Source organism: Ceratotherium simum, chromosome 16 (assembly GCF_057802395.1).
Source record: "Ceratotherium simum simum isolate JZ-2026a chromosome 16, ASM5780239v1, whole genome shotgun sequence".
NCBI lineage: Eukaryota > Metazoa > Chordata > Mammalia > Perissodactyla > Rhinocerotidae > Ceratotherium > Ceratotherium simum.
In genome coordinates, this window is record NC_141915.1 from 58,268,972 (window position 1) to 58,296,963 (window position 27,992).

The 27,992-nt window shown below is 62.1% G+C and overlaps 2 protein-coding genes across 8 annotated transcripts; one reads left to right on the plus strand and one right to left on the minus strand.

Annotated features, from left to right (window-relative positions):
- Window positions 1–95: 95 nt before the first annotated feature.
- On the minus strand, window positions 96–20,726 carry TMC6 (transmembrane channel like 6). Of its 7 annotated transcripts, XM_087441693.1 has the most exons (22): window positions 17,297–18,775; window positions 16,721–16,817; window positions 14,842–14,980; window positions 14,563–14,705; window positions 14,275–14,370; window positions 13,771–13,929; window positions 11,972–12,077; window positions 11,725–11,821; window positions 11,200–11,457; window positions 10,715–10,905; window positions 9,200–9,344; window positions 7,776–7,931; window positions 7,256–7,407; window positions 7,080–7,161; window positions 6,775–6,872; window positions 5,911–6,006; window positions 5,554–5,629; window positions 4,613–4,746; window positions 4,271–4,447; window positions 4,102–4,180; window positions 1,327–1,394; window positions 96–435 (listed from the first exon to the last, which is right to left on the minus strand). In XM_087441693.1, exons 3-22 carry the CDS (start codon window positions 14,895–14,897, stop codon window positions 369–371), a joined length of 2,436 nt encoding a protein of 811 aa, XP_087297819.1. In that variant the 5' UTR covers window positions 14,898–14,980; window positions 16,721–16,817; window positions 17,297–18,775; the 3' UTR covers window positions 96–368. The 7 variants fall into 7 exon arrangements, 6 of the variants coding, with proteins under 6 accessions (XP_087297819.1, XP_087297818.1, XP_087297816.1 ...); XM_087441692.1 differs by lacking the exons at window positions 14,842–14,980; window positions 17,297–18,775 and adding an exon at window positions 20,642–20,726; XM_087441690.1 differs by lacking the exons at window positions 14,842–14,980; window positions 17,297–18,775 and adding an exon at window positions 18,832–18,960.
- On the plus strand, window positions 18,986–27,862 carry TMC8 (transmembrane channel like 8). The gene is made up of 16 exons (XM_004432824.3): window positions 18,986–19,053; window positions 19,790–19,952; window positions 20,151–20,299; window positions 20,660–20,809; window positions 21,102–21,184; window positions 21,685–21,821; window positions 22,141–22,288; window positions 22,704–22,874; window positions 23,180–23,319; window positions 24,973–25,096; window positions 25,445–25,542; window positions 25,741–25,924; window positions 26,064–26,194; window positions 26,289–26,447; window positions 26,926–27,004; window positions 27,555–27,862. Exons 2-16 carry the CDS (start codon window positions 19,792–19,794, stop codon window positions 27,795–27,797), a joined length of 2,157 nt encoding a protein of 718 aa, XP_004432881.2. The 5' UTR covers window positions 18,986–19,053; window positions 19,790–19,791; the 3' UTR covers window positions 27,798–27,862.
- The last annotated feature ends 130 nt before the right edge of the window (window positions 27,863–27,992 follow it).

Consider the following 27,992-nt stretch of genomic DNA (forward strand, 5'->3'; position numbering starts at 1 on the left):
GGCAGCAGGACGCAGGCTGTGGGCCCAGGGGCAGAGCAAGCCCTGCACACACCTGGGCAGGCGTGGGTCATGAGCACAGGCTCCCAAGATACAAGCCCATTTTGCAAAACATGTTTAATCAGAATAAATAGAGTCCAGGCAGGGCAAGGTCCACTGGGGTGCCCCAGCCCCACTCGCCCACCTCTAGCTCCAGCCTCAGATGAGCTGCAGAGTCCCGTCACCCTCCCTGTGTCCCAGCGGGGTCACCCAGAGGGGGCCAGTGTGGTCTTGGGCTCGCATCTGTGCCTGCAGGGCCGTGGGGGTGGAGGGTGACACAGGGTGCAGGCCAAGCTATGAGCAGACACCCGGCTGCCAGGCCTGTCGCTGTCCTACCGGGCATCCTGCTCATCTGCAAGCAGGGTTGGGGGCGTCTCGGCCTCGTGGGCTCTGCCAACCCTGCCAGAAAGAGAAGTCAGCGAGGGGCAGCTGTGGCCTCGGGCAGAGATGCCGAGGTTCCTCCAACCTGGCTGAAGCCAGGTGCCCAACAGCCTTCCTCAGGAGCTGCATTCGGCCTCCCTAGGGTAAAGAAGGCTCTAGAGAGAAGCGGATGGGGCTGGACGAAGGTCCAGATTCCCCCCTGATGTGTTAGTTTGGGGGTGGGGGGTCTTGTTAGATGGCTCGTTCTGCCTTGGGAGGAGCCGCAGGGTCTCAGACCCACAGATCTCGGCCTGCCCCCCTGGCTGGGTGGAGGGTAGAGGAGGGGTGTGTACATGTGTATATTCCCGTGTGTCTGTCTGTCCAGGCAGCAGAAAGATGTCTGCACTCATCTCCCTTTTCCTGGGCTTAACCACAGGTAACTGAGATGAAGGGTGAGAAGTGGGGCACAGGGAGCAACCCCAGCCCCGCCCAGGGGCACGCAAAGCTGAGACACAACATTGTGGGGGTGTTTAGCCCATGGGGAGAATTTGGCAAGGGACTGAGGAGAAGGGCCAGCGAGGCTAGCACCCCTGACTTATAAAGAAAGGGGAGTGGCAGAGAGGAGGGGAGGGAAAGGACATGCGAGGCCCTGCTCAACCACCCCTGCACACAGTTCTTTCTTTGCTGTTTTTGCCTTTCTCACCAAATTGAACAACTTTCCTCCTCCCTCAGATGCCCCACCCACCTGAGGAGGAAAGGTGGGAAAAGAGGGCAGGGGAGTCCCTAGAGGTGAGGGCCACCTGGGGAGCCAGCAGCCACCTCCCTCCCCATCCCCCAGCTCCAAACAGTGTCCCTCCCTGTCCAGTCCCTGTTCCCTCTCCCCTCCACACTCACACACGGAGTGGCCCCAACCCCTCCAAGGCCCCTCACCTGCTCCTCTCCTTCCTCTCGTAGACAGAGTGAAGCTTGTTGATTAAGAAGATTTTGTCTTCCCCCTCCTAGAAAGGCCCAAACACAAAAGGTGAGAGAACCAAAGTTGTCTAGCTGTCTGTCCGTCCAGAACCGCCCTGTTCCAGACTGCACCTGGGGGAGCTCACAAGGAGTATTCAACATCACAAGCACACCGTGTTTAAAGAAGGGGGAAAGAGGCACCAAAATAAGGACAAGGAAAAACCAAGAGCCAAGCAGGGGGCATATATCTAGATCTAAGCTTCCTAGTGGCCAAGGGGAAAAGGAAAATGTGATCAGCCCCACAGTGTGGGCCACAGAGCCAGCCTGAGTCTACTTAAAACTGGTGCTGCCACTTACTACCTCTGCCCTGAGCAAATTACCTCCTCTCTGACCTCAGTCACCATCTGTAAAAGGGGGATAAGAATGTCTGTGTCACAGGGCTTGTATTAGTTTTCTATTGTTGCTCTAACCAATTACCAGAAACTTAGTGGCTTAAAACAACACAAATTCATCATCTTTCAGTTCTGGAGGTCAGAAGTCCAAAATGGGTCTCATGGCTAAAATCAAGGTGTCAGCTGGGCTGGTTCCTTCTGGAGAATCTTTCCTGCCATTTCCAGCTTCTGAAGTCCGCCCACATCCCTTGGCTCCTGGACCCCTTCCATCTGCAAAGCCGCCAGTGGCCGGTCAAGTCTTTCTCACATCTCTGACGCTGACTCTCCCACCTCTCTCTTCCACTTTTAAGGGCCTTGTGATTACACTGTGCTCACCCGGATAGTCCAGGATACCTGCCCATCTCACAGTCAGATGCCTAGCAAATTTAATTCCATATGCGACCCTTACCCCCACCCTTTGCCAAGTGTTGTGGCATATTCACAGGGTCTGGGATTGGGACGCTGACGTCTTTGGAGCGAATATTGGCCAACTCAGGGCTCTTTCAACAACTGAATGTGAAAAGCACATAAAGCTTTGAGCCTAGGCCCTGGTGCCCATAAACACTGGACGGACTTCAGTGACCATCAGTCCCCAGGCCAGACTGGACTCTCTGCAGGAAGTGAGTCCTCACAAAGAGAGAAGAGCAATTTTGTCAGGATGCATTCTGGGTGCCTTGGACCCCGGCTCACCCAGGAGGGACCCCCTTAAGTGGCCTCCCAAGTTGTTTCTCCATGGAGTTGTTGGTGGGTACAGAGGGCTGTGCACTTGGGGAGGCCGCCCTGCCCAGGCCCGGGGAAAGCGCTCCGAGCGCTAGCTGAGCTCAGACCCGCCGCCCCAAAGACTGGGATGGGGCAGGGCTCGGCCTTGGGGGGACACTGTCTGCAGCAAGGGTCCAGCTGGAGAATGGTCCTTCAGCTCCCAGAAAAACGGCAGGTGGAGCTGGGATTCTCCTCCCAACGCTGCGGTCCCCCCACCACTCCTTCCAGTCCCCCCACCCCCGGCACCCACAGGCCCTCAGGCACACACAGTAGGCCAGGAGCCTGTTGGCAAAAACCCGCTTCCACCAGCTGTGGCAGGGCAACCAGCTCAGCCAAAATGCCCGGCCTTGAGCTCCGCCCACTGTGAGCTCGCCAAGGCGTACCACTGGTGAGGGGGGAGATGGGTTAGCTGTACTGTGTTATTTATAACCCCGTAAAACGTGGGAGCTGTACCTAAGGGATCGTCCCGCTTCGGGTCAGTTGGAGAACTGACCCGAAGCTCCTGCCCCTGCATCAATTAGCCAGCAGCAGGGTCACACGTGTGCTGCGCCCCAGCCCCGTCCTGCCTCGGCCGACACCCTGCACCTGACCCCTATGTCCTTTCTCACGCCGCATCGCAGGTGGCCACCAGCACGCCCGGAGCTACTGCAGGAGAGGAGCCACGGGCCCAGCCCTGATGTGAACGCCTAGGGGACGCGGGCACCAGCCGGCCCCAAAGTGGGCTCAAGCGTTAAGAACACAAGTGAAAAACACAGGAGGAAAAGGGAAAAAGGAAAAAACGGCACTGGGGAGAGTGATGTCTGGGCCTTGGGGGTGTGGTCAGAGCCCACCACCCGCTGTGGTCGGCAGGTACCCCTGAGCACCAGCCAGCCCTGAGCAGGACATGACCGGGGTGAAGGGGCAAATACCAGGCCAAGCAACCCAGACTCGACAGGACAGTAACGTGTTCTCAACGTGATGGCAGGTTCGGTGACCGAGTCCCAAAGGAGGGACAGTGCCCAGGACAGGGCTGGGCTGCCTCTCAGGGTGGGCTTCCCGGGGCCCAGCTTCCATCCAGTGGGGGTCCCAGGAGGGAGTGCACCCTGAGCGTCCAGGCCCACCCTGCCTCCCACTCTTTTATGACAGACTGCAACGTGCTTACTAAAAGTGTTTTAACCCAGCCCACTTGCACCCTGACTCCACTTGTTTGCAAAATGAGGGCACTGAATAGGGTCCGTGTTCCAACATGGGTGCCCCGGGAAGTCCAAAAGCCATTTCCAGCATCTCAGAAATCCTCAGAGACTGTCTGCACCCACACAGGGCCACACCCCCTAAAATGCCTTATCTCAGCTGGGGCTAATGAGATCCTCTGGAGCCCTCGTCCCAGTGGGGTCTTTGTGGACGGGAAGCCTGGCTGCCTCGCGTCCACATCTCCGCTTAATACAAACCACACATTTCAATCAATGCAATTTGTTTGGCACACAAACCCTTTCAACAGCCCAGGTCCGCGAGAGGAGGTGTGGAGGGGCCTTGGGAGTGAGCTAGCAGTAGCCCTCTCACGGGGGGGAGGCGGGAGGGGACTCACGTTGCTGATCTGCTCCCTGAGGAGGCAGATGACCTTCCGCTGGCCCTTCACCACCTGGATGTTGAGGTAGATCACCGCCCTGCAGGAGACGAGGTCAGGCTGGGCCCCCGCGGGAGCGGGTGGGCGCGCCTGGGCTGGTCCTCCCCATGCCCAGCGTGCCTGCACTCACAGCAGCACCGCAGACACCAGGTAGATGGGGAAGGTGTTCTCCACCAGGTACCGGTGGATCCAGGGCAGCCAGGAGACCTTGGGGCCTGCCTTCTCCAGGTGGCGCACCCACACCTTGCCCGCCTCATACATGGTGTTCAGGGTCCGGAAGGGGCCGCAGATGCTCGAGGGCTTCACCCTGGGGGAAGAGGGCTACTTGAACTCTCAGCCCTGGCAAAGGCAACCTCCACGTCACCCCGAACCGCGGCCACCGGCCACAGGCCCCCAGGCCCCTCCAGGCAGCACCTCCAGGAATCCTGGGTGACTCCCGCCCCCACCCCCCAGAGGCCGAGCGCCCACTCACTGCCAGATGGCGTAGCAGAGGAAGATGGCAGCGCCCAGGAAGGAGGGGAAGCAGAGCAGAGAGATGAAGACGGTGCTCATGTGGGAAGCCAGCCAGGGCCTGCGGGGCGCCCGGCAGTTGGCCACCAGGCTCGTCTGAGGACAAAGGCTGAGCTCTGCCACCGCCCTGCCGGCCCCCGCCCTCCCCCAGGCCTGGCGGGGCCTCCGGGGGGGCGGGGGGGTGCTGTGCGTCCAGGCAGGCCTGAGCCCAGACCCCAGGACAGAAGAAGCCTCCCCTCCGCCCCAGCCCGGGCAGCTCCACAGAGAGGCAGACGTTCTGGGAACCTGCGCACGCAGTTGGCAAGAGCCCACGGGCCAACCTCCAGGCTCACAGAAGGGAGGCCGAGGCACACGTGCAAAGGGCGATACTAACAGCCACCTCCATCGACTGAAGGTCTCTGCTGGGCCAGACACCGTGCCCAATGCTTTATAAACATCGTTTCCGGCCGTGCCCCTGGAGCACTGCCCGCATTGTACAGATGAGGAAACAGGGTCAGAGAGGGCAGGAACTGGGTTCTCAGCTACCATGCACACCCCCACCTGAGGACAGAGCACCAGGGTCGCTTCCCACGGGCCAGCAGAGTCTGAGGCTCAGAAACCTCCCAGCCCTATGCCCCCACTAAGCCCCAGCCCACGGCACACAGGCACCCAGTAATGACCACAGACCCGGACGGGCCGGGCATCACCCCAGGACAGTGATGCCTGGGAGGGGGAGGTCAGCTGGTCCCCTGGGGACATGAGACTGACCCCAGAGGGTGGCCCTGGGCTGCCAGCCCCATACCACTCGGGTCAGGGGAGGGTTCCAAAGTCCCAAGGCTCCGTGTCTGCCAGCCCAGCAGCCCCTCCAACTGCGCATGCTCCCAAGGCCCCACCGCCCTCCTGAGGCCCAAGCCGCGCCTTTACCTTCTTAACGTAGAAGAGGAACAGCAGCTTCACGATCTGCATGGCAGGGAGGAGGGGCGCGAACAGGACCCCCAGCCTGGGGAGGGACAGGAGGAGGGGCTGCAGTCCAGAGGCTGGGGTCATGACCCCAGTGCTGTTCCCCAGGGCTAAACGGCCCCCAGGCGAGGCTGGGCTCGGGACCCTGGGGAGGGCACAGCCAGTGTGTCCGGCTGCAGACTGAGTCTCCTGGGAGGTAAGGGCTCAGGGCCCATGTCACTCCAGAATCCCAGGGCTGGGCCTCACCGTGGTCCTCAGGGGCAAAGGGGCTCAGCCCTCTCCGGGGCCGGGGAAAGTGCGAGGCAAGTGGAATATGCTCACCAGGTCAGGGTCTGCCCGTAAATCAGCTCCAGAACATTCCGGGCAATGTCGAACTCTGGCTTCCCCTTCCTCTTAAGCTTCCTCTCAGAGATGAGCCTGGGGCAGAGGAACCCCTGAGGGTCACACAGGGGGGCCCATCCTGGAGACAGACCCTAGTCCCACCCCCGGAAGGCAGGCACCTGGCAGGTGAGCTGCACAAGGAGCTGACGTCCCTGCCCGCCCCGCCTCGGGCGCCCAGCGATGTCAAGGGAGACAGCAGCCTGGGGTTCCCGCCCTGAGGGGCTCTAGACTACAGGCGGCTTTGTCTGGGTCCTTTTTCTAAGTACCTACGGATACACCCAAGCGTATAAATACACATAATCGGCATCAAACGTTTTACTGCTTTTGAAAAATCTCATTTTTTTATTATTAAATTCATATGTTCTCGAAGAAAACACAAAAAGAAGGAAACAAAAAACGCCTGCAGCACTCGCCCCCACGGCGGCCGCCACAGCATTTTGAAAATGTCCCTCCACTTTCTACCTCTTCATTCTGACCCTGTTTTCTTTGCACAAGACCGAGACTATGCTATATGCATCATTCTGAAACCTGTTTTCCTTTCCGACCTAAAAATAGGTTACATCCTGTCTGCTAAGTGTTTTTTTGGTTTAACGATCTTTTACAAAAGGGCCCCACCCCCGCTGTGGGTGGAGATTTATGGGCCCCATCTGGGAGGTCAGGTCCTGCTTTTCAAAGGCCTGAGGACCTCCCAGGGGACACCCCCAGCACGCAGGTGAGGATGCTCTGAGCCCTTCTGAGGGTGGAGAGGGCAGGTGCCCAGGTGAGGGCAGGGACCCGTGCTCACGGAGGTGGATGGGGCCTCACCTCCACACCAGCTCCCCGAAAAGCGTGTCCAGCAGCATGAAGATGAAGTCCATCACCATGAGCCGGTACAGCTCCTGACCCACGAAGTTCTCCCAGCACTGAAACAGACAAGGCCTGAGCCCCCGTGCCCCCGCCCGCCAGGGGGCCTCCGGTCTGTTTGTCCACCTGGCCAGACAAAGTCCAGTGAGGGCTGGGTGCTGGGCTGCTGTGAGCGGCCACTGCCTCCACCCCTGCCCCTGGGACCAGGGCAGCCCCTCCTGAGGGGCCCAGACGCCTCCCCCAGCCCCACCCAGGCCCATCCTCACCTGGTCCTTCAGGGCGCCCACCCTGCGGCCCAGCCAGTGGTAGCAAAGAATCGCCAGGATGACCATCTTTAGGATGAGGTTCCTGGAGGACGGGGGTGTGGAGGCTGAGGGAGGGGTCCCTGGGAGACAGAGGTCTTGTCCCAGGAAGCCCCCACCTGCCCCACCGGGCCACACACCTGCAGATGGCCACGTATACCTCCAGCATCGGGGAGTCGTGCCGCTCCAGGGCAGCCAGGCAACGGTACAGGTAGGGGGCCCCCAGGTTGAGGAGGCAGACCACCAGGGGCAGGGCTAGCAGCTCCCACTCCCGCTCAGCAGACACTGGGCTCTGCTAGGGCAGGGGGAGGGGCAGTGGTCACCACAGTCGCCTCACCAACGAGGCCAGGTGCACTGATGGGGTGGGGGCGGGAGGCGGGGGCAGGGCGGAAGGAGGGGTGGAACTGGCAGGTGGCAACTCCCTCCCCCAAGATACGGTGCACCCCAGGCCCCATGCTCAAACCACACAGGAAGGAGGGGCACAGGTGTCGGAAAAAGAAAAGAGAAACCCAAAGAAAACAAGAAAATAAAAGGAGAGAAGGGGGAAAGCATGAGGCAGATGGAAAGGACAGGCAGGACTACCCAAGGGTCACACAGGGCCCTGAGCCAGTTCCCAGTCCGGGCCGAAGGCTCCAGGGGCTGCCCACTCCGTCCCCGCACCTTGATCATGAGCTCAGAGAAGGCGTAGACGGCCATGGTGCAGCCCAGCGTGGTCCCCAGGCACAGAAGCCACACAAGCCCCAGCACGGCCACCTGCCGCAGCCGCCCCCACACGCTCTGGGGGCCCTGCTGCAGCTGCCACTCGGCCAGCAGCTCCTGTGGCGACAGCGAGCCTGTCACTCACTCCACGGCACAGACACACAGGGACGTGCAGACACGCACGACACACACACAGGGACACAGTGAGTGGACACACAGGCAGGCTTGGAGGGACAGAGGAGTCGCCTCCCGCCCACCCCCAACTCCCCTGCCTGTCCCTCCCTCCACTCTGGGGCCCTGTCTCCAGGCACAAGGAGAACACAAAACATGGCCTTGAGGCTGTGCCCTGTCCCTGATCCCCCCACCAGGCCCCTGCTGTGTCCACCTGCTCCCATGGGGGCCCATACTGCATCTTGAGGCCTGCCCCAACCTCTCCCGCCCACCCCAGCCCCCTCCCTCCCCAGCCCTGCCTCCTGAGCCATCCCGCCTGCTGTGGAGGTGAATGGCCCCTAGCTGACCAGGAGTCCCAAGGTGCAAAGGGCACCTGGCCCCCTCATGGGAGCTCCCTGAGGGCAATGAAGGCCCGTTAGCAAGGTCAAAGCCACGAGCTTCCCTGACGCAAATCCTATAGCATGAAACCCCAGAAACACGGAGAACTTTCCAAGAGGCCCAGCTCAGCCACCCTCTAGCCCTGTGGCCTTGGGCAAAGGACCAAACCTCTGCGCCTCAGTCTCCTCACAAGTAGCACAGGGAGATGACAGTCCTCACCCTGGGCTACCATGGCGAGCCAGGAGCGCGTGCCAGCTGGAGCCCCGCGGGTCTCTTCCCACTTGGGACCAGAGGACACAGGACTCCCAGGAGAGGCCCCAAGAGCAAACCTAACCCTCGTCCCACTGCAGCATCGGCCCCCGGGTCTCAAGCCCGGGGTAACGGTGGACAGACACCTGAGTCCCCACAGGATGGAGGACAGGCCAACATCAAAGGTCCACCCAGAGCATGCACACCCACCAAAACCCACTGCGAGCAGAGTTTTCCGTTAGCGTGGGCTCCTGTGTGGTGGAGGGCCGAGGGCGCTGACCCTCGCTAGCAGACGAGAGGCAGCCCCAATGAGGGAAGTGCACAGGAGAAAAAACCAGGACGATTCCGCATGTTGCTTCGTGTCTCTGGAACCGGGGGACCCCCGCCCCATCACCGAGCAGGACAAGACCCCCACCCCTGCGCCCGGAGTCCAGCTCACGGCAGGTGGTCCTCCCTCCAGAGCACAGCTCTGCCCATTTTGTCCTAAGTGGACCCCGGGCCGGGTCTATGGGGACTGTGCAGCCCGGGATTGGTGTTCTGGGGACACGGGGCAGGGAGCCGGGACCACAGGTCCCCAGGCGGCTCACCTTCAGCTGGGTTCGGATGTTGTCCTGCTGGAGGCGGGAGGGCCACTTCTGAGTCACCTTGTAGTCCCAGGAGCAGAAAACGGTGATGGCATGGACCCCCGAGGTGCTGCCCACCCGGTAGCTCTCCCCAAAAGAGTGAGACATGCTGGGAGGAGCAGAGCCAGGCAGGGCGTGACGAGGTGCGAGGGGCGCAGAGGCCGGAGAGAAGACAGACAGGACACTCCCTGCAGCCAAAGCGTGCCCCCCACACAGAGGAGCCCTCCCAGTATGGGATGGGCCTCCCTCCAAGCCCCCTGCCCCACCTGCAGCCCAGCCTCCTGGTGTGGACAGCTGGCCACTCTAGATCAGCCCTGTCCAATATGGTGCCCCCCAGCTACAAGTGGCTGGAAGAGGGGTCAGGCTCCATTCCCCACTGACATGGCTGGCTGCCTCCTACCCAGACATGGGTGGAGAAGATACTGGCTCACCTCAGGGCCTTTGCACTGCCTCTCTGATAACCAAAACACCTTTTTCTGCTTCTTCGCTGTCCACTCTTATTTTTGTTTTTGTTTTTTGTTTTTTGTGAGGACAATCAGCCCTGACCTAACATCTGTTGCCAATCCTCCTCTTTTTTGCTGAGGAAGATTGGCCCTGTGCTAACACCCGTGCCCATCTTCCTCTACCTTATATGGGACGCCACCACAGCGTGCCTTGACAAGTGGTGCATCAGTGCACGCCTGGGATCCAAACCTGTGAACCCTGGGCCGCTGCAGCAGAGCGTGCAAACTTAACTGCTGTGCCACTGGGCTGGCCCCTTTCTTCGCTGCCCACTCTTATTTAACCTCCCCCTCAGGGGCACGTGCCACTTCCCCTGGGAAGCCAGCCTGACTCCTCCAATGCTCCAGAACTCCTGGATTTTCCCAGCCTCCTCACTGGTCTCTCTTCTCCCCTAGACAGCAAGCTCCTCAAGGACAGGCATCATGCTTGTTCACCTGCCTGCCCTGAGCCAAGCACAGCAAATGTTTGTGGGGTGGAGGGGTGGATATGGATGAACATGCAGGTAGATGCAAGGAAGGGAGCGAGTATCCATGGATGGATGGGGAAATGAAGGGATGGATGGATGGATGGATAGATGGAGTGACGGATGAATGGACGGAAAGATGGATGGATGGATGGAAGGATGGATGGAGTGATGGATGAAGGGATGGAAAGATGGATGGATGGATGGAGTGATGGATGAATGGGTAGATGGATGAACAGATGGAGGAATGGATGGATGGATGGACGGACAGACGGACGGACGGATGGATGGACTGATAGATGAATGGGTAGCTGGATGAATGGATGGATGGATAGATAGAAGCATGGATGGATGGATGGATGGGTGGGTGGATGGATGGAGGGAAGGAGGGATGGATGGATGCATGGAAGGATGGATGGATGGAGGGATGGATGGGTGGGTGGATGGATGGATGGATGGAGGGATGGATGGATCAATGGTGCTCAGAGCCAGGGTCATATGGTGAGACCCTTTACCTGTACACCAGGGTGATGCAGGTGATAAAGAAGGCCACGCCCATGGTGAAGAGGTAAGCCAGGGGCATGTTGTAGGGCAGGCCACCTGCGTCAGGGGTGCACTGGCCGCCATCCCGTGGGGGGGAGCACGGCTGGTTCAGCGTCGCGTTACTGTAGTAGCCGTAGTACATGGCGCTGTGAGAGAAGCTGCCCTGCAGGGAGGAGGCCCGTCTGAGTCAGCTACTCTCCCCAACACCTGACCCCTCAGGCTTCGCGAGGCAGAGGGAGGGCACCCATGGGGGCAGGGCAAGGAGCAAAGCAGAGCACGACAAAGGGCCGGGACCATCCTGGGGCTTCCCAGGCCCCACTGAAATCACAGCAAGATGGACACTGAGGAGATCTGGCTGGACACCTGGAGTCACAGCACGGGTGGGAGAGGTCCCTGGGGAAGCTGTGACCAGAAAGCGCCCCCATCGGCCCGATGCCTCTGGCCCCCCGGCCCTCACCCCGCCTGTGAGGAGCTCCAGGCCTGTGAAGGCGGGCACGGAGCCCGAGGGGGCCGGCGGGAAGGCGGCCTGCACGCCCACAATGAAGGCCAGCAACGGCAGCAGCAGGAGGGCGTTGAAGGCCAGCAGGGTCTTGAGGAAGAGGAAGTAGGAGAGCACGCTAGAGCCGAACTGGCCGCCGATCTGCTTCAGGGCGTAGCGCCACGGCGTCAGGGCCTGCAGCCCTGAGAGCAGCACGAGCCCCAGGTTGTGCAAGGCCTGTGGGAACAGGGGCAGAAGGTCCTGCAGGCGAGGCCCCGAGGGGGAGCCAGGCCAGCTCCGAGCCAAGAGCCCAGGCGTCTGGCTTGGAGATGCAGGGGGCAGCAGAGGGGAGGTTGGTCATCCACAGCACCAGAGCTCGGCTGAAGGCCAGGAGACCCCCACGAGCAGGACAGTGGAGGAAGAGAGTGGCCGGCCCCAGCCCGCCCAGCTGTCCTGGCCCCATCCCGGATGGAGGACTGGAAGCCCAGCCCAGGAGGCTCCTACCAGGACACAGGCGTAGCGGAGCCGGCTGCAACAGGAGAAGAGCCCACGACGGCCCTGTGGGCCCCTCTGCTTCCCCTTCTGGATCCAGCTGTCCTCTCTGGGGGCAGAGGCAGCATCAGGGCCTGGACCAGGGGTGGGCCCCACTCCCCCGGGGACCACCCACCAGAGGCTCAGGGCCCTTCTCGCTGACCACCCAGCCCAGCCAAGGAAGCGGGTCTCAGGGCCGCCCGAGGCCATGGGCACTGACCGCAGGGAGCGTTTCTCGGCCAGGCTCAAAGGCATGCCCCGGAGCATGTGGTCCCGCTGGGCCACGGTCAGGCCCTGAAGCTCCTTCACCAGGAGGATCCGCTTCTCTGCAGGAGCAGAACAAAGGGGTCCTCTCAGCTCCCAGAAGCACCCTCCCTCCCTCCCGCCCCTATGGCCATGACCCTGGACGGGCCTGTCTGCCCCTGCTGCCCCACCCAGCACAGGCCTCTGCCCCCCTTGCAGGCCCGATGGCTCCTCTCTGCCTGGACCATCGAAGACAGACCGTGCCCTGCCCAGCCGTCTCACACCCCTACTGGCCGTCCTCACTCTCCCACCTCTGCCCCTGAGCCCCAGAGCGCCTTCTCCGTCTCCATCAAGTTCCCAGTGTCCTCCAAGGCCCAGCCCAAAGGCCCCTCCTCCTTGACCCAAACTCTCCTCCTGGGTGCCCACAAGCATCTTGCTCTGACCCCCATGCACCTGAGCCTCACTGGCCCCAGCTCAGCAGCAATAGAGTCCCAACCCCACCCCTGTCCCCCACCACTTCCCACTATGCCAGCTGTTGTGGGGTGAGTGAGGGGCCAGGGTGCTTACCCTCCCCGCCTCCTCTCATCTTTACCACCACCCTGGGACGGGGGACTACTTTAACCCCAATTTTCCAGATAAGAAATGACACTCAGGGGGTGGGCCCTGTGGCTTAGTGGTTAAGTGCGTGCACTCCGCTACTGGCGGCCTGGGTTCGGATCCCGGGCGCACACCAACGCACCGCTCCTCCGGCCATGCTGAGGCCGCGTCCCACATACAGCAACTAGAAGGATGTGCAACTATGACGTACAACTATCTACTGGGGCTTTGGGGAGAAAAAGGAGGAGGGTGGGCAATAGATATTAGCACAGAGCGGGTCTTCCTCAGCAAAAAGAGGAGGATTAGCATGGATGTTAGTTCAGGGCTGATCTTCCTCACAAAAAAAAAAAAAGAAATGACACTCAGAATGTTGACACCTGGCCCTGTTTGCAGAGTGAAACTGGCATTCACTTTGACCCCAGAGCTTGTGCCACCCTGCACTGCTCCATCACCCACCAGCTGGGGACCTTGGGTGAAGCAGGGGAGGAAACAGAGGCAGGGCCCCAAGAAAGTGCCTGAGCTTCTGGGCACCTGAACGCCAGAGACCACCTGGTCAAAGACCCACACGTGAGACCAGGCCCTGCTACGACCACTGTCCCTCGTTCCCCAGCCCCGCCACGCTGGCCTCCACGCTGCTCAGACACGCCAGGGCCTCCTACCTCAGGGCCTTTGCACATGCTCACTCTGGTCTAGAGTCACGTCCTCCAGGAAGCCTCCCTCGATCCCTCTAGGCTAGACAGTTCCGTGATGCTCTCCCCCTGTGCACTTTTCCTCAGTTGCCTTTATCTGAGCTTTAATCGTGCACTTATCCATTTATTTGGTTCCCATCTGTTTCACTGGGCAGACCATCAGCTGCATGAGAGCTGGAAGGGGTCTGCTTACCACCATCACGTCCCAAAGCCGAGACCAGCGTCTACAACACTACAAGTGCTCGACAGATGCTGTGGAGTGCATGGGCCTCCTGCCATGGGCCGAACCCTTTGCAGCCTGAAAGGCCCCACTTCTCTGCCCCAGTGGCCAGGACACCAAGATACTCCCCCTCCCCCTGCAAAGGGACCTCACAGCTGGGGGCCGTCAGGCAGCCCGCTGGGGGAGGGGAGCGTGGGTCTGTGCACCCCAGCCCCCACCCCGATCAGTCTGACCTCCTCCCCACCAAGGCTCTGACCCCCACTCACTCACCTTCCTCCTGGAAGGCCATGGGGTCCAGCTCCAGGTCGTACAGGCGGAGGCTGGGCCGGGCCGAGCGCCCCACCCCCCTGAGCTGGGGCCGGCTGCTCCTGCGCCGCAGCCTCACCGTGCGGTTGTAGTACTGGGAGAGGATGGCACCACGGCTGCGGCCTGTGGGAGTGCCAGTCAGGGCAGGCAGGGCCGGGCCTCGCCTCCCCATCCCTCACGCAGACACAGAGGCTGCTCCCCCTTCTCAGGACCCAGGAACAGCCCTTTATAAGGGACCTCAGGCACCAGTGGGTTCCCAAGAGCCTATTTTTACCCCTGTGACGACTCTGGAGTCGTTTTTAGAACCCAGCAGTGCTGCAGGGGGCTGTGCTGGGCCTCCGGGCAGCAGACGGGTGGGGCGGAGCCAAAAGGGCCTGGCTCTGAGGTGCACAGATCCCCACCTGAAACCCCGGCCCAGCCGAGGGCCTGGGGGCAACGTAGGGGCCAAGGGCAGAGGGCCCCACTCACCAATGGTGCGACTGGGCATGCTGGCCAAGATGCGGAGTGTGGCCGTGCTGTAGTCAGGGACACCCTCGGGCCCCAGGAAGGCCTGGTGGCCACTGCCTACAAAGCAGAAAGACTTGTCCAGAGGTCCTGGAGACACCACTGGCCAGCAACCTTCCCTACCGGATCCCCGCCCCAGGCCTGCAGACTGCCGGAAGGGCCAAATGGAGAGGTGAGGGAGGCCCAGACCCCTCAGCACCTGGGCCGGGGCCAGGCAGGTGAGGCCCCCAGGGTGTCAGCCTCCAGCCTCACCTGAGGCCCCCAGGGTGTCAGCCTCCGGCACCCTCTGCTGTAGCTCCAGGCCCTCCTCAGCCGCCCACTGGCTCTGCTCCTGAATGAGCTGGTGGAAGGAGTGGTGCACTTCGCTCTCATCATAGGGGCTGGGCTCCTGGCTCCTAGGGTGAGCATGGGGGGTGGGAGTTCAGGCTGGGGCTGACCTAGTCCTCTCCCCAGGAGCCTACCCCTTCGGTAAGGCAGTGGTCCAAACGGCCTCTCCCCGGGGGTGATACATCCCAGCCCCACAGAACTCACCCCTGGTCCTCTGGGGTCTCAGGGACGTTGAAGATAAAGGCTGGCGTCTGGGCCATGTCTGTGGCCCCCGCCCAGCCAGTGTGCAGACCTAGGGCAGCTCAGAGCCGGGGCACAGCCTGCCAGGCCTCCCGTTGCCCATCTGATGAGACAGGGAGCTTTCACCAAAGTTGGCCTTCAGTGCCTGGCACCCAGCCAAACCGCCCACTCCCTGGAGACTGTGGGAGGTGCCACCCACAGCCCAGGCTCCCTGAGCCCCCACCCTGCCCCCATCCATAGGCAAACATGCGGTCAGGTGGGTGACCCCAAAAAACCTCATGCTAGAATGGACTGAGGGGGCGCCCCTTCCACTGCCAGGGGAGGGAGAGGGAGGGAGAGAGGCAGGAGTGGGGTCTGGTCAGTTCCCCATCGGTTTCCTCAATGGCACCAGTCCCTGGGAAACCGGGAAGAGCTGTGTCCCCCAGGGACGCCACCCTCTTGTGAGAAGGGTCAGGGCAGCTGAGATCTTCCCTGTGCTGCCCCGTGTCCCCACAGCACTTCCTCTCACAAGAAATCCTGTCCTGCAGACAGGTGGCCCTCACCCCCCACCAGCCCTAGGCAGAACAGGACGGCCTCCTCCGGCTGCCATGCTGGGCGCTGCAAGAGCGACAGTTCTCAGGAGAACAACTCCCCCGCATTCCGTCACCCCAAGGGCAGGCCAGGACAGCTGGCTTGGGGGGGTGGGCTGGGCATTAAACAAGCCGCCTTTGTCCAGCCTTTGTCCAGGCAGAAGGCTCTGCCAGGACAACTGGAATGGGGCGGCCTTGTCTGGGCTCTGCACCCCGTGTGAGGGGGCGGGGGTAACAAGGGCGCCACCACAGCGCCACCATGGCTGAGTCCTGCAGGCTCCGCGCTGCCGCGTCCTCCCCACCCTCACTCCCAGGGAACTCAGCCCTCAGCAACACCGGCTCAGCTCAAGGGGGCTTCCTCCGGAGAGGCTCAGCTGTGCAGAGAGAGCAGGTCCCCCTAGGGCTGTGCTCAGATGGGGCCCTCACTTAGGGGCATCCAGGATGTCCAGTCCCTGAGCCCAGGCCCCATACAATCCAAGCCTCTTCCCCTTCCCTCCAGCCGGAGCAGAGCGTGGGGAGATGGGTCAGAGGACCCCCCACTCGGCCTGAAATGGGAAAGCAGCTGGAGGTGGGGCTGACAGTGTGCCCCTAGTCCAGTCCCTAGAGCTGGACTCCCCTTCTCCACAGACAGACCCGCCCACCGGGCACTGGCACCGAGCACTTCCGCCCGGCTGGTACCCAGCGCCCTGGCGCCCTACCCCAGGCCGGGGCAGGTCCCGCGGAGTTTCCGGGGCGCACCATTCCGGAGCCCTGAGCCAGGTGGGGAGGGGCAGGGTGGGGCCCGCTTCCAGGAACTCCACTCCAGCTGGCCGCGAGTCCTCCGGGAGCCGCTGCTGCCCAGGAAGAGCTGCAGCCCAGCCTCGGGGCCCAGGGGCAGCTGCAACTCCGGGAGCCCCCGACTCCCGCCCAGTCAGTCTCCCACTCCCCCGCCTGCGGCCGGTAGTACTGGCCTGCGCGACCGGCCCCCCCGCCTTTTCCCACCCCGGTCCGGGCACACACCCCCGGCCTCTCCCTGGTGCCGCCGGCCCGGCTGCGGTGGACTGGGGGCTGCAGTTACCCCGCCCCCGCTCCTCTCGGGAGAGCCAGAGCCCGGGAGAGCCAGGAGAAGCCGGGAGGGAACTCACTGCCCAGAGGCCCCAGAGCCCGGAGGACTTCGGAGGGGGTGGAGCTGCCCGGCCGCAGGGGAACAGCAAGGGCTGGGAGGACGAGGGCGCCGCCCCCAACCCCGGGGCTGCGGCCCCGCCCGGAGGCGGTACCGGACCCCCGCCACTTACCTGGAAGGTGCCGGAGAGGAGGGGCCCTGCGCGCCCACGAGTGGCTCACCTGTCCCCCAGGAAGAGCTGCCAGGAACTATGGTCTGGGCTTCAGTACCTGGGGGAGGGACGGCGGGGTCGGGGGAGGGAGTGACCGAGGGCCCAGGGGGCGATCTGTGACCGCCACAGGCCTGGAGGGGCCAGAGGGAGCTGCACGGCCCAGCCCCGCCCACGTGGTGGCGGGCCTCCGGAGTCACGTGACAGGGCTCGCCGGGGCGACTGCGCCTTCTCCCAGCCGACTTCCGACCCCTCCTCGCACCCCACCCGAGGCTTGAGCAGGATAAAGGCAGCCAAGTGTCTGGGTGTATCCAATCTCTGGTTGAAGTCCCCAATTCCTGTAGGTCTCAGTTTTCCCAAGTTTCAAATGGGGACAATAATTCCAGACCCGCCCACTTCTCAGGGCAATTATCCAAATAACACGATGCAGCAAAGCCCCACTGATACAGCGCCTTGTGACAGCAGATTGGGTAACCCCTTCCTCCCGCACAGCCTCCTGCTGACAAGCACTCCCCCAAGCCGGCTGGTGGCCCGGGTTACCGTCTCCCTGCTCCCGATGTGGGCGTGGTTTCTGCGTTTATCGGGCGAGAGTTCAGGGCACTTCCTGTGTGCGAGGTGGGGAGGAGGGGAGGAGGGGACGAGCTCTGGAAAGAGTGACACTGTGACTGTCCCCAGTGCTGTTTTCTCTGCTATTCCCCACAAGCGAGGGAGGCGGGCACTGATGTCCTAGCTCACAGTTGAGGAAACTGAGGCTGAGAGGTTAATCAGCCTCCAGAGTGGCATCCGCCAGGGCCTGAGTCCTGTCCACCTGGAGCTCTACCCAGAACCCTGACTGAGGAAGACGAGAGGAGTCCAGGGGAGAGCTCCGGGGTTTGAGAAAATGGGCGAGACTTGGACAGCAGTGGGGGGAAATTCCTGCCGGGAGGAGCGCAGGGAGGAGCCTTGAGAGGCAGGCAGGGTGAGAGTGCAGTCGAGGTGGAAAGCAAGGAGAGGGCCCTCCTGGAGGGGAGAAAGGTGGGCAAAGCTGGAATGCGCGAATGAAGAACCCTAATGCACTCCAGGGGAAGGAGCCCTGAGCTGCACACTGGACAGAGAAGGACCTGTGCAGCTGTCAGTGTGGTTCTCAGGTGGGTTACCTCAGGCTGGATCTTAGCCCGGGCGCCTCAGAATGGAGACCCAGGCCTGCTCAGCTCCAGCCTCTCCTCCCAATGCCCCCCTCCCTGCACACCCATGCCCCAGCTGAGTTGTACTTGCATGGCCCCAGGCCCAACTCGAAGGTCTCCTCCTCCGGGGAGCCCTCCCAGATTGAACGCTGTTGGAGCACTTGCCACTTCCTATTGACCCACCCGTTTGCTGGTCTGTCTCCCCTCCCCCCACTCTCTGAGCCCACTGTGTGCCCAGCAGCAGCACCCAGCTAGGGGCCTGGCATAGAGGAGAGGCTTGGAAGCCAGGTGGGGAGCCAGGCAGGGAGGCAGAAAAGCCATCGGAGCTCAGCTATGAAGTGAGCGGGCGCTACAGAAGGCGGAGAGGGAGCAAGGAAGAAGTGCAGGAGCACGGGGGCTCCCAAGGGATCCCAGGGGAGAGAAATGGCCACCTCGCCTGGGCAGGTCATGAATGGAGCGGATGTCTGCGCGCTTACTACAGGCCAGGCGCTCGGCCCGGGCCTTGGCCTCGGTGCCAACGACAGAGGCGGGAAGTTGAGAAATAACTCAGCCCGACGTGATGGAGTGCACCCATTAAGCACTATCGCGCCCGCCGAGCCAAGCCGGGGCGACTGGCGACTGGCAGATAAGGGGCCCGAGCCCTGCGCCCCGCAGCCCCGCGTGCGTCAGGCCCCCCGGTCAGGCTCCCGCTCCCCACGCCGCGGGCCCGGGGTGAGGGCGCAGGAGCAACCCCAGCTCGGCGCTGGGAACCGCCACAGCGCGGCCCCCGGGGCCGGGAAGGCGGCAGCCGCAGGCGCCCAGGCCGGACGCCGGCGCAGCCTGCCCCCGCCCCACGCGGGGAGGGAGGCTCGACCCCCGGACAGCGCGCCCCGGGCTCCGCCGGCTGGGGAAGCTGAGCCGCGCGCCTCTCACCTGCCCGCCTGCGCCGCGCGCCCGCAGGAAGTGCCGGCTCAGCGGGGAGATGAGGAAACAGCCGGAGGTGGGGGCAGAGGAGTGGAGGGGAGGAGACGGAGCGGGGAGCTGGGGTTCCTGTCATGTGACCCCCTCCCCTCTGCTCCCTCGCTGTCTTGCGTGGCGTGGCGGGAGCCGGTCCGAGGACAGGGCTCCTCCGGGGCCTTGATCTGTTGTCCCCAGGTGAGATGGGTGCAAAGCAGGGGGAGGAGGCGGAGAGTGAGAGAGTGGGGGAGAGAATTGAGGCGGAGGGGCTGCTCAGGCCGTGGGGGGTGAGACTTAGAGCCGCTGCAGAGGAGTCCCTTCGTCCCCTTCCCACGGCTGGGACTGTAGCCACGCCTCCTCATCTGGGGTCCATGGGGGACCGAGGCAGACCCAGTCCTGGGGGCTGGACCACAAGATAGAAAACAGAAGGGGGTCCCAGCACGTCGGGATCCCAGGTGCTGCAGGATGCCAGATGTTGGTGCAGGGACATCTTCCCAAAGGGAGAATCAGCACGTAGAGAGAGCGGGAATTGTCTCTGGCCAAAGGGTGACATGAAAGGCCTGTGGCCACAGGTAGCAGGTGAGGATGGGACAAAGCCGGCCTTGCCCCCCCACTTCTCCCCTCCCCCGTGCTTATCTGTGGCCATCCCTGGCCTTGGCTTTGTCTGTGACAGTCCCATCTTTCCCTGCACTTTGGACCTTTCTCTCCATTTGACAGACGGGGAAACTGAGGCCCCTGGCCCTATGTTGCTTTGAGAGGCGGATGGGGGCTGAGCACAGATCTCCTCCAACAGGATTCTTTCTCTTCATTTCCGGGCTTGCCAGGGACAAGACCTTGAGGCTCACCCACAGGCGCCCCACATCTCTCCTGGGAAGGGGGGGTTGCAGCCTGGAGCCTCCAACACCCCCCCCCCCCCCCCCCCCCCCCCCGGCAGAGATGCTGCCCCAGTGGTCGGTGCAGTGGGAGCGGGCCCCCGGGGAGCCAGAACCCGAGGCGGCGAGCGAGGAGCTGTGGGAGCAGGAGATGGAGCGGCTGTGCTCCTCCCAGGAACCCGTGCGGACGCTGCCCTATGCCATGGCGGACAAGCGCTTCATCCGGTGGGTGCCGGGGGCCCAGGACGCGGCTGAGGCCCAGCGGCGGGGGTGGGGGGTGGGGCACCGCGAAGATGCACCTGTTGGGTGGGGGGGTGGAAATCACCAGAGTGGGAAGACTCCCTCAGCCCGTGGTGCTGCTCTGCCTGGCCGAGGGGGCACAGTGGGTGACTCAGGGAAACCCCCATCACCACCCCATCCCAGGCAGCTGCGGGAGCCCGAGGGGGTGAAGACCTCGTGCTGGCAGCGGTGGCGGCGCAGGTGGCAGACTGCCGGAGGACGCCTGGGGGAGGCAGTGCAGCGGCTGGCCCAGGGCTTTGGGCTCTGGGAGGGGGCTCTCTACGAGATCGGGGGTAGGACCTGCACCCCAACCCCCTCCTCCCCTCTCTTGAGTCTCAATGTCCAGTTCAGAAACGGGAGGAGGGCATCATCCTGCTTGCCACTGCCCCCCTCCTCCCCCACCAACCAGTCCCCCCATCCTCACACAACTCCCTGTGCCCCTAGAGCCACTGCGCACATCTTGATGGATGACAGCACCCCCTGGTGGCTGCCAGAGGTACTGCTAGTGAGGCCTCCCGGACACGGCCATTAAACCGAGGTGCCCCTGAGACTGGTCACCCACAACCCACAGCCTTCACATCCCACAGCCCTCGGATTCTTAGCCGAGTCCCTGGCTTGGTGGCTCTCTGACCCACCTGCTGCTCTCCCCATAGGCCTCTTTGGCACCGGAATCCAGTCTTACTTCACCTTCCTTCGCTTCCTGCTGCTGCTCAACCTGCTGACTCTGCTTCTGACCGCCGGCTTCGTCCTGCTGCCCCTGGTCTGGCTCCGCCCCCCCGACCCAGGCCCCACCCTTAACTTCAGTGAGTGCCTGGCCCGCGGAGGGAATAGTGCCCCGGAGCCCGCCTGCACCCTGGGGGGCTGGTCCAGGGCTCAGAATGTTGCCTGACCCTCTGTGTTCTGATCCTGGGCGCCCTCCTGCATGGTCCAGCCCTGGGACTCGCTCTGCCTGCACCTTTTGCATGGCACACCTCCTGACACATCCTCAGGACCCTGCTCGGCCTCCCCGGGGCTGGGGACTATGGAGTGGGTGGGGCAGAGCCTCGCCTAAGCCTTGGGGACCATTCCCTATTGGCCCCTCTCCCTCCTCTACAGCCTTCCAGTGCCCCGGCGGCCACCAGCCCCAGACTGGTGTTCCCAATCTTCACAATCAACTTTGGAATGTTTTAACCGGCAGGGTGAGTGGGTCTGTCCTGGCTATGGACCAGGGGGGCTGGGGGACCCTAGTCTAAGAGGGCCCCCACCCCTCTAAGGACATTTTGGCTTCTAGGTGGATGGTCTTATGCAGACAGGCTGGCCAGGCCAGTAATGGGGTCATTGAGAGGCTCAGGCCACTGTGCACAGCCCAGGCCCACTGCCCTCAGAGCCCAGCTGGGGCAGGGGTGCAAGGGACAAGAGGGGAAAGTGTCCAGGCCTCTGGAATGCGCACCACCCCACCTTCATGCCTGGAAGCCACTGAGTGGTTACCATGCAGGCTCTTGTATTCTAGTCCTGGTTCTTCCTCAAAGCTGTGTGGCATTGGGCAAGTTGCCTAACCACTCTGAACCTCTGTGAAAGGGGGATACTCTGACTCCCTCCCTGCTGGGGTTATTGTCAGAGTTAATGAGTTAATATGCAGAAAGCACTTAGCACACAGCCTGGCAGACTCTTGCTCAATTGTCATCCTCCACGTCCCCAGGCCTTCTACAACACCTACCTCTTTTATGGTGGGTACCGGGCGGGGCCCGAGAGCAGCTCGGCATACAGCATCCGCCTGGCCTACCTCCTGAGCCCGCTGGCCTCCCTGCTCCTCTGCTTCTGTGGGACTCTACGGCGGTGAGAGCGGAGCCCCCGACTCTGCCTCTTTCCAGGGGGTCTTCCCTGATCACCCCTCCATTGCCATGGTACCCCCTAAGTTGTCAGGAAGGCACTGGCCCCTGTTCACTAAGACTCATCAGTGGTTCCAGGGACCAACTGCAGACTGCAGGGGCAGGCGCCACTGCCCCTGTCTCCTCACCCCCACCCAGGCCGAGGCCAAAGCCTGCTCCTGGGGCTGCCAGGGGCTTCCCAGCCCGGACCCTGAGCCCAGCCAGGGCTGAGGCTGGTGGACAGGAGGGGCCCCTCCCTCACAGGCCCTGGCCTCCTGCCCCTCCAGGATGGTGAAGGGGCTGCCACAGAGGCTGTTCCTGGGCCAGGACTACCGGTCGCCTCTCAGTGCCAAGGTCTTCTCCTCCTGGGACTTCTGTATCCAGGGATGGGAAGCATCCACCATCAAGAAGCATGAGATCAGCAATGAGTTCAAGGTGCGTGCAAGGGCACGCATGAGCGTGAGGTGTGTGTAAGTGTGAATGAGTGTGAGAGCATGTGTGACTGTGTATATGAGTGTGTATGATCTGAGAATGAGTGTGTCTGAGTGACTGAGTGAATGTGAGTGTGCAAGAGTGCGTGCACATGCACGTGCATAGGGTGTTACAGCTGGAGGCAGGGGCTGTGCTGGTGTTTGTGTGTGAGTGCTCACCTGCACAGTGCAAGGGGGCGAGGGGGATCTAGATAAAACCAGCTGCCACTCCTTGGCCTGTCCCTGCCCCTGTGTCACAACCTTGCCTAGATCCTGGCAGCCTGTTTCCCCCCACACTGACCTGGGCCTGGGTCTGTTTGGCGGCCACCCTGACCCCCAGGGGCCAGCCCTAACCTGCCTCTGCCCCGCCCCCATGACAGGTGGAGCTGGAGGAGGGGCGTCGCTTCCTGCTGGAGCAGCAGCAGACCCGGGCCCAGAGGGTCTGCCACCTGCTCACCTACCTACGGGTCAACATCCTCATCGGGCTCCTGGTGGTCGGGGCCATCAGCGCCATCTTCTGGGCCACCAAGTATTCGCAGGACAACAAGGAGGTGCCAGGCGACTGACATGCAATCATTTAATCCTGGTCAGAACTGTGGGAGATGGGGTGGTCCCACCTCGCAGATGAGGAAATCAAGCCTCAGAGAGGTTAAAGCAATTCGCCCAAGGTCACGGCCAGATCAGACTGGCTCTCCCTGTGGGTATCCAGCTGTCAGCCATGCTGCCACTGGGAATAGTCCATGGGCTTCTGGATCCTGGGCCTGCGCCAGTTACACTTGAGGGGGTCATAGGGGATGGGGGAGCTGCTGGGGGCCCTCCAGCCCACACACACCCCCTCACTTGCTTTCCCCCACAGGAATCCCTGTTTGTGCTGCTCCAGTACCTGCCCCCTGGGGTCATTGCCCTGGTCAACTTTCTGGGTCCCCTGCTGTTTGTTTTCCTGGTCCAGCTGGAGAACTACTCTCCCAACACTGAGGTCAACCTCACTCTTATCTGGTGAGTGCCCCCTTGGGGGTGACAAGTGGGACAGCGTGTGGAGGGAGGGGAAGGCAGGGAGGGCCCAGGGGCATGGGAGGAAGCTGTACCCTGCTGCCGTCTTGGTTAACACCTGGCACCTGAGCAAGGGAAGATAGGCAGGCACTTCCAGAACACACGGTCTCAGGGGCCCTGGCCTAAGGTCTTCCTGTCCCCTTGGTCCAAAGCAGTCTGGCCCAAGTGCCGGCCATTCAAAGGGGCCAGTGACTGTTTTGCCAGGGGGTGTTGGGTACCAGCTTCACACACTTAGGAATACAGCTCCCTCCCATGTGCCCGAAGGGTTTACACCCCTTACCTGACAACCCTCACATGACCTGTGAAGTCAGGACCATTCTCATCCCCATTGGACAGATGAGGAAACTGAGGTACATGGGGAGGTAGTGCCTTGGCCAAGGTCAAGCTCACCATGCCTGCTGGGTGCAGGTTCAAATGCAAGCCCTCCTCTGCCCCCATGCTCTGCTCTGCCTCCTCTCTTAGGACTAGGGTGCTCCCTTGGACCCACCAGCCCCTCTTTGAACCCCCCACTGAACTCCAGCCAGCTTCTCTATCTGCCGCCCCGCCCCCACTTGGATCTGCCCACTTTCCTTCTTCACCGGAGCAGAAGCTGTCTGGAGCGCATTCAGCTTTCCTCCAAGGTTGTCTATGCCTGGTTTGAAATTTTATTTTTTGAATAGTTAATAGCACCTGCACATGGTAAAAAATTCAAAATGGGGCCAGCCCCGGTTGCCTAGTGGTTAAGTTTGGCACGCTCTGCTTTGGAAGCCCAGGTTCAGTTCCCGGGCACAGATCTACACCACTCGTCTGATAGTGGCCACGCTGTGATGGCGGCTCACATACAAAAAGAGGAAGATTGGCAGTGGATGTTAGCTCAGAGCCGGTCTTCCTCAGCAAAAAGAGGAGGATTAGCATGGATGTTAGCTCAGGGCTGATCTTCCTCACAAAAAAATAAATAAATAAATAAATAAATAAATAAATAAATAAATAAATAAATAAATAAATCAAAATGTTCAAAAGGATGAAAGATGAAAAATAAGCCCCCACCCATCCCTGTTTCCTGGCCTCCCTCAACAGAAGAACCACTGTTCCCAGCCAGACTCCTGCCACACGTCAGCATTGCAAGTCCACGCTTGGATATAACGTGCACGCGATGCTTTTGGGTTAGGCGGTCCTACCTATATGATCTAGTTATGCATTATTCAGGAGTGTGCATGCACGAGTCTGTGCTATGAGACAGTGTGAGTGGGCTAGGGTATGAACAGGTGGTGGAAGAAAGAAAGATCTCACCTGCAATTAGGAAATGAAAGGCCCATATATGCCTGTGAATCTCCAGGCTGGGTGTAGGGGGAGGACAGCTGAACTGTGCAGTGTTCCCCAAACTGATTTAAAAAGAGAACCCTTTTCCCAGGAATCATCTGGAGCCTGGAATTCTGGGGAACACACTTTGGGAAACATTGTCGTAGCTGAAGCAGGTCAGAGGAGGCTGCACTCTGGGTTCACAGGGGGCTGGGCCCAGGAGAGACAGGACCTCACGCAGATGTCAGCCACACCTGCACCCTGGCTGGGGTGTGCCCGTGTACCTGGGCCCTGCCCCCTGACACAGCCCCTGCCCCCCAGGTGCGTGGTGCTGAAGCTGGCCAGCCTGGGGATGTTCTCCTTCTCCCTGGGCCAGACCGTGCTGTGCATTGGCAGAAACAAGACCAGCTGCGAGTCCTACGGCTACGAGGCCTGTGACTACCAGGTGACTGGTGGCTCCATCAGGGCCTGTCCCTCCCGTCTATCTCCACAAAGCCCCAGGTCTTTGATCTCCGTATCCCTCTCTGGGTCTATCCTTTCTGAGAGCCTGTGGGCAGAGCTGCTCCTACAGAAGCACACCTCCAGGAGGCGCCATTCGCATCACACTGTATGCCGTGCAGGGTGGCAGCCCTGGCTGTGGGGTTTCCCTGCCCAGGCATCCCTGAGGCCCGGGTTGTAACTTAGCTATCATATCAGGCTCCAGGCAAGGCTCTTGTACCACAGAGACCCCCCAACGGGTGGGTGAGGGGTGGCTGGGGACCGTGGGTGGTGACAGGTCTCCCCTCTGCACCAGTGCTGGGAAAACTCGGTGGGGGAGGAGCTGTACAAGCTGAGCATCTTCAACTTCCTCCTCACAGTGGCCTTCACCTTCCTTGTCACCCTGCCTAGGAGGTGAGCCATGTGGGGACACTACACAGAGAATGGGGGTGACCTGGGCATGTCTGGGGATGGCCAGTGGCCATAGCCAAGGGTGAGCTGTTCTACACGTGTGTGTCTGCGTGAAGGAGTGTGTGACGGTCCATGACCATGACTGGTGTGGTCCACGTGCTCCTGCCCGGTGGTGGGCACCTGGACACTCCCTTCCCCCAGGCTGCTTGTGGAGCGATTCTCGGGCCGGTTCTGGGCCTGGCTGGGCCGGGAGGAGTTCCTGGTGCCCAAGAACGTGCTGGACATCGTGGCGGGGCAGACAGTCACCTGGATGGGCCTCTTCTACTGCCCCCTGCTGCCCCTGCTCTATAGCGTCTTCATCTTTCTCACCTTCTACCTCAAGAAGGTGAGGGCTCACAGGCTGGGAGGGGCGGGGCTCACATCCTGCTTCTGCACCCCCCACAACATCACATCCATGGGCCTCAGACTCCTGGACAGCTGTAAGCTGGGGCTAACTACCCCCATTTGTTGTCACTTACTCCCAGTATACCCTCCTGAGGAACTCCACAGCGCCCTCTCGGCGATTCCGCGCCTCCAGCTCCACCTTCTTCTTCCAGCTGGTGCTCATCCTGGGCCTGCTCCTGGCCTCCGTGCCCCTGGGCTATGTGGTCAGCAGGTGAGGGGAGCAGAGGGGCGGGAGGCTGGTGGGTGAGCAGGCAGCTCCTCACCGGGGCCCTGACGCCACCCACTCTCTGGCTGTCTCTCCGCAGCATCCACTCCTCCTGGGACTGCGGCCTCTTTGCCAATTACTCGGCGCCCTGGCAGGTGGTCCCAGAGCTGGGGGCCCTCCGGCTCCCACCCCTTGGCCAGCGCGCCCTCCACTACCTCAGCTCCCATGCCTTCAGCTTCCCCCTCCTCATCCTGCTCAGGTACCTCTCAGGACAGCAGGGGCAAGGGAGGAGGCAGCTGGGAGCCGGGGGCGGGGGCGTCCTGCCTTCCATGGGCACCCCCAGCCAATCTCATGGGATCCAGAAGCCAGACAGGGAGAGCTGAGGGAGGCAAGGGTCCAGGGGACGGAGCATGGGCCCAAAGGCAGATGGCCTGGGGGTTCCACCTGTGCCCCTGGGCAGCCCCCACGGGGCCTCACCTGTAAAGCGGGCACCTTACTTGACCACCGGGGAAGCACCCTGCCTGGTGCAGCCACACTGAAAACCCGCAGCTGTTGAGTTATTCTTATTGCCATTTAGAGGAGAGGGGCTGAGGGACCTGCAGAAGGAAGGCAAGGAGAGAGAAAGTGGTGTCTGCCAACACAGGCAGAAGAAGACCCCAGGAGGAGTTTCTAAGAGACTTGGGTGGGGAGGGCAGACGTGTGGGGGTGACTGACCACGGATACCTGTCTGTCCAAAGCCTTGTCCTGACCGTGTGCGTCTCCCAGTCCCAGGCCAATGCGAGGGCCATTCAAAGGCTCCGGAAGCAGCTGGTGTGGGTGAGTGTCCGCTGGGCTGGGAGACGCCCGACTGCGGGCGAGACCCTGTCTAGGAGTGTGACCTCAGGCTGGGGGTAAAAGCGGGGAACGTGGAGGGAGGGAACGGGCTTCTTAGGCGTGGCCTCAGGTCGAGAGCCAGACATCAGGAATATGGCCTTAGGCTTGCGGACGGGGGTTTATTAGGAGTGTGGCCTTGGGCTGAGAGCGGGGCCGGGACCTTGGTGGAGGCCTGGTCTCCGACCGGGCTGGGCCGGGACCCTGATGGGGCCTTCAAGGGATGGGGGCGGGACTCTGGAGGGGGCGTGGTCTCTGACTTAGCTGGGCGGGACCATGGCGGAGCCGGGCGTCAGACGAAGCAGAACAGTGACGGGGCGTGGCCTCTGGTTTAGGGGCGTGGCATAGGGTGGGGCAGGGCCCGATTGGGCGGGTCCTCGGCCGGGGGCGGAGCGGTGGACTGTGGGCTGCAGAGCCCGGGAGGCCGGCCACTGTCTCTACCGCCCGCTGGTGGCGGGAGGCGCCGCTCCTAAGCGGCTGCTCGCTCCCTCCGCAGCAAGTCCAGGAGAAGTGGCACCTCGTGGAGGACCTGTCGCGGCTGCTGCCAGACTGTCTGGGACCCGGGTCCCCTCACTCCCGAGCTTCGCGCCCGCGATCCTTCTGCCCCGGATTCCCGTGCCCGGGCTCCCCGGGTCCCAGACCCCCCAGGCCGGGACCGTCCCTCGTGGATCCCGCCGGGCTGCGCGGTGCTCCGGCCCCCGCCTGTAGATTCCGCTTCCCCAGCGTCTCTGAGCTGTAGCACCGACCCCCGCCTCCGCCCTGAGCCTCCCCAGGGCCCGACCTGCAGCCCTCCACCTCCCTCCCCGCGCCGGGGTCCTCCTTGCCCCACGCTCCTGCCCCCTGTGACCACCGCCCCTCCAGCAGGGCACCCCAAAGCGGGGTGTACACACCCAGCGGCAGCAGCAAGAAAATATGAGAACTTGTATTTATATGT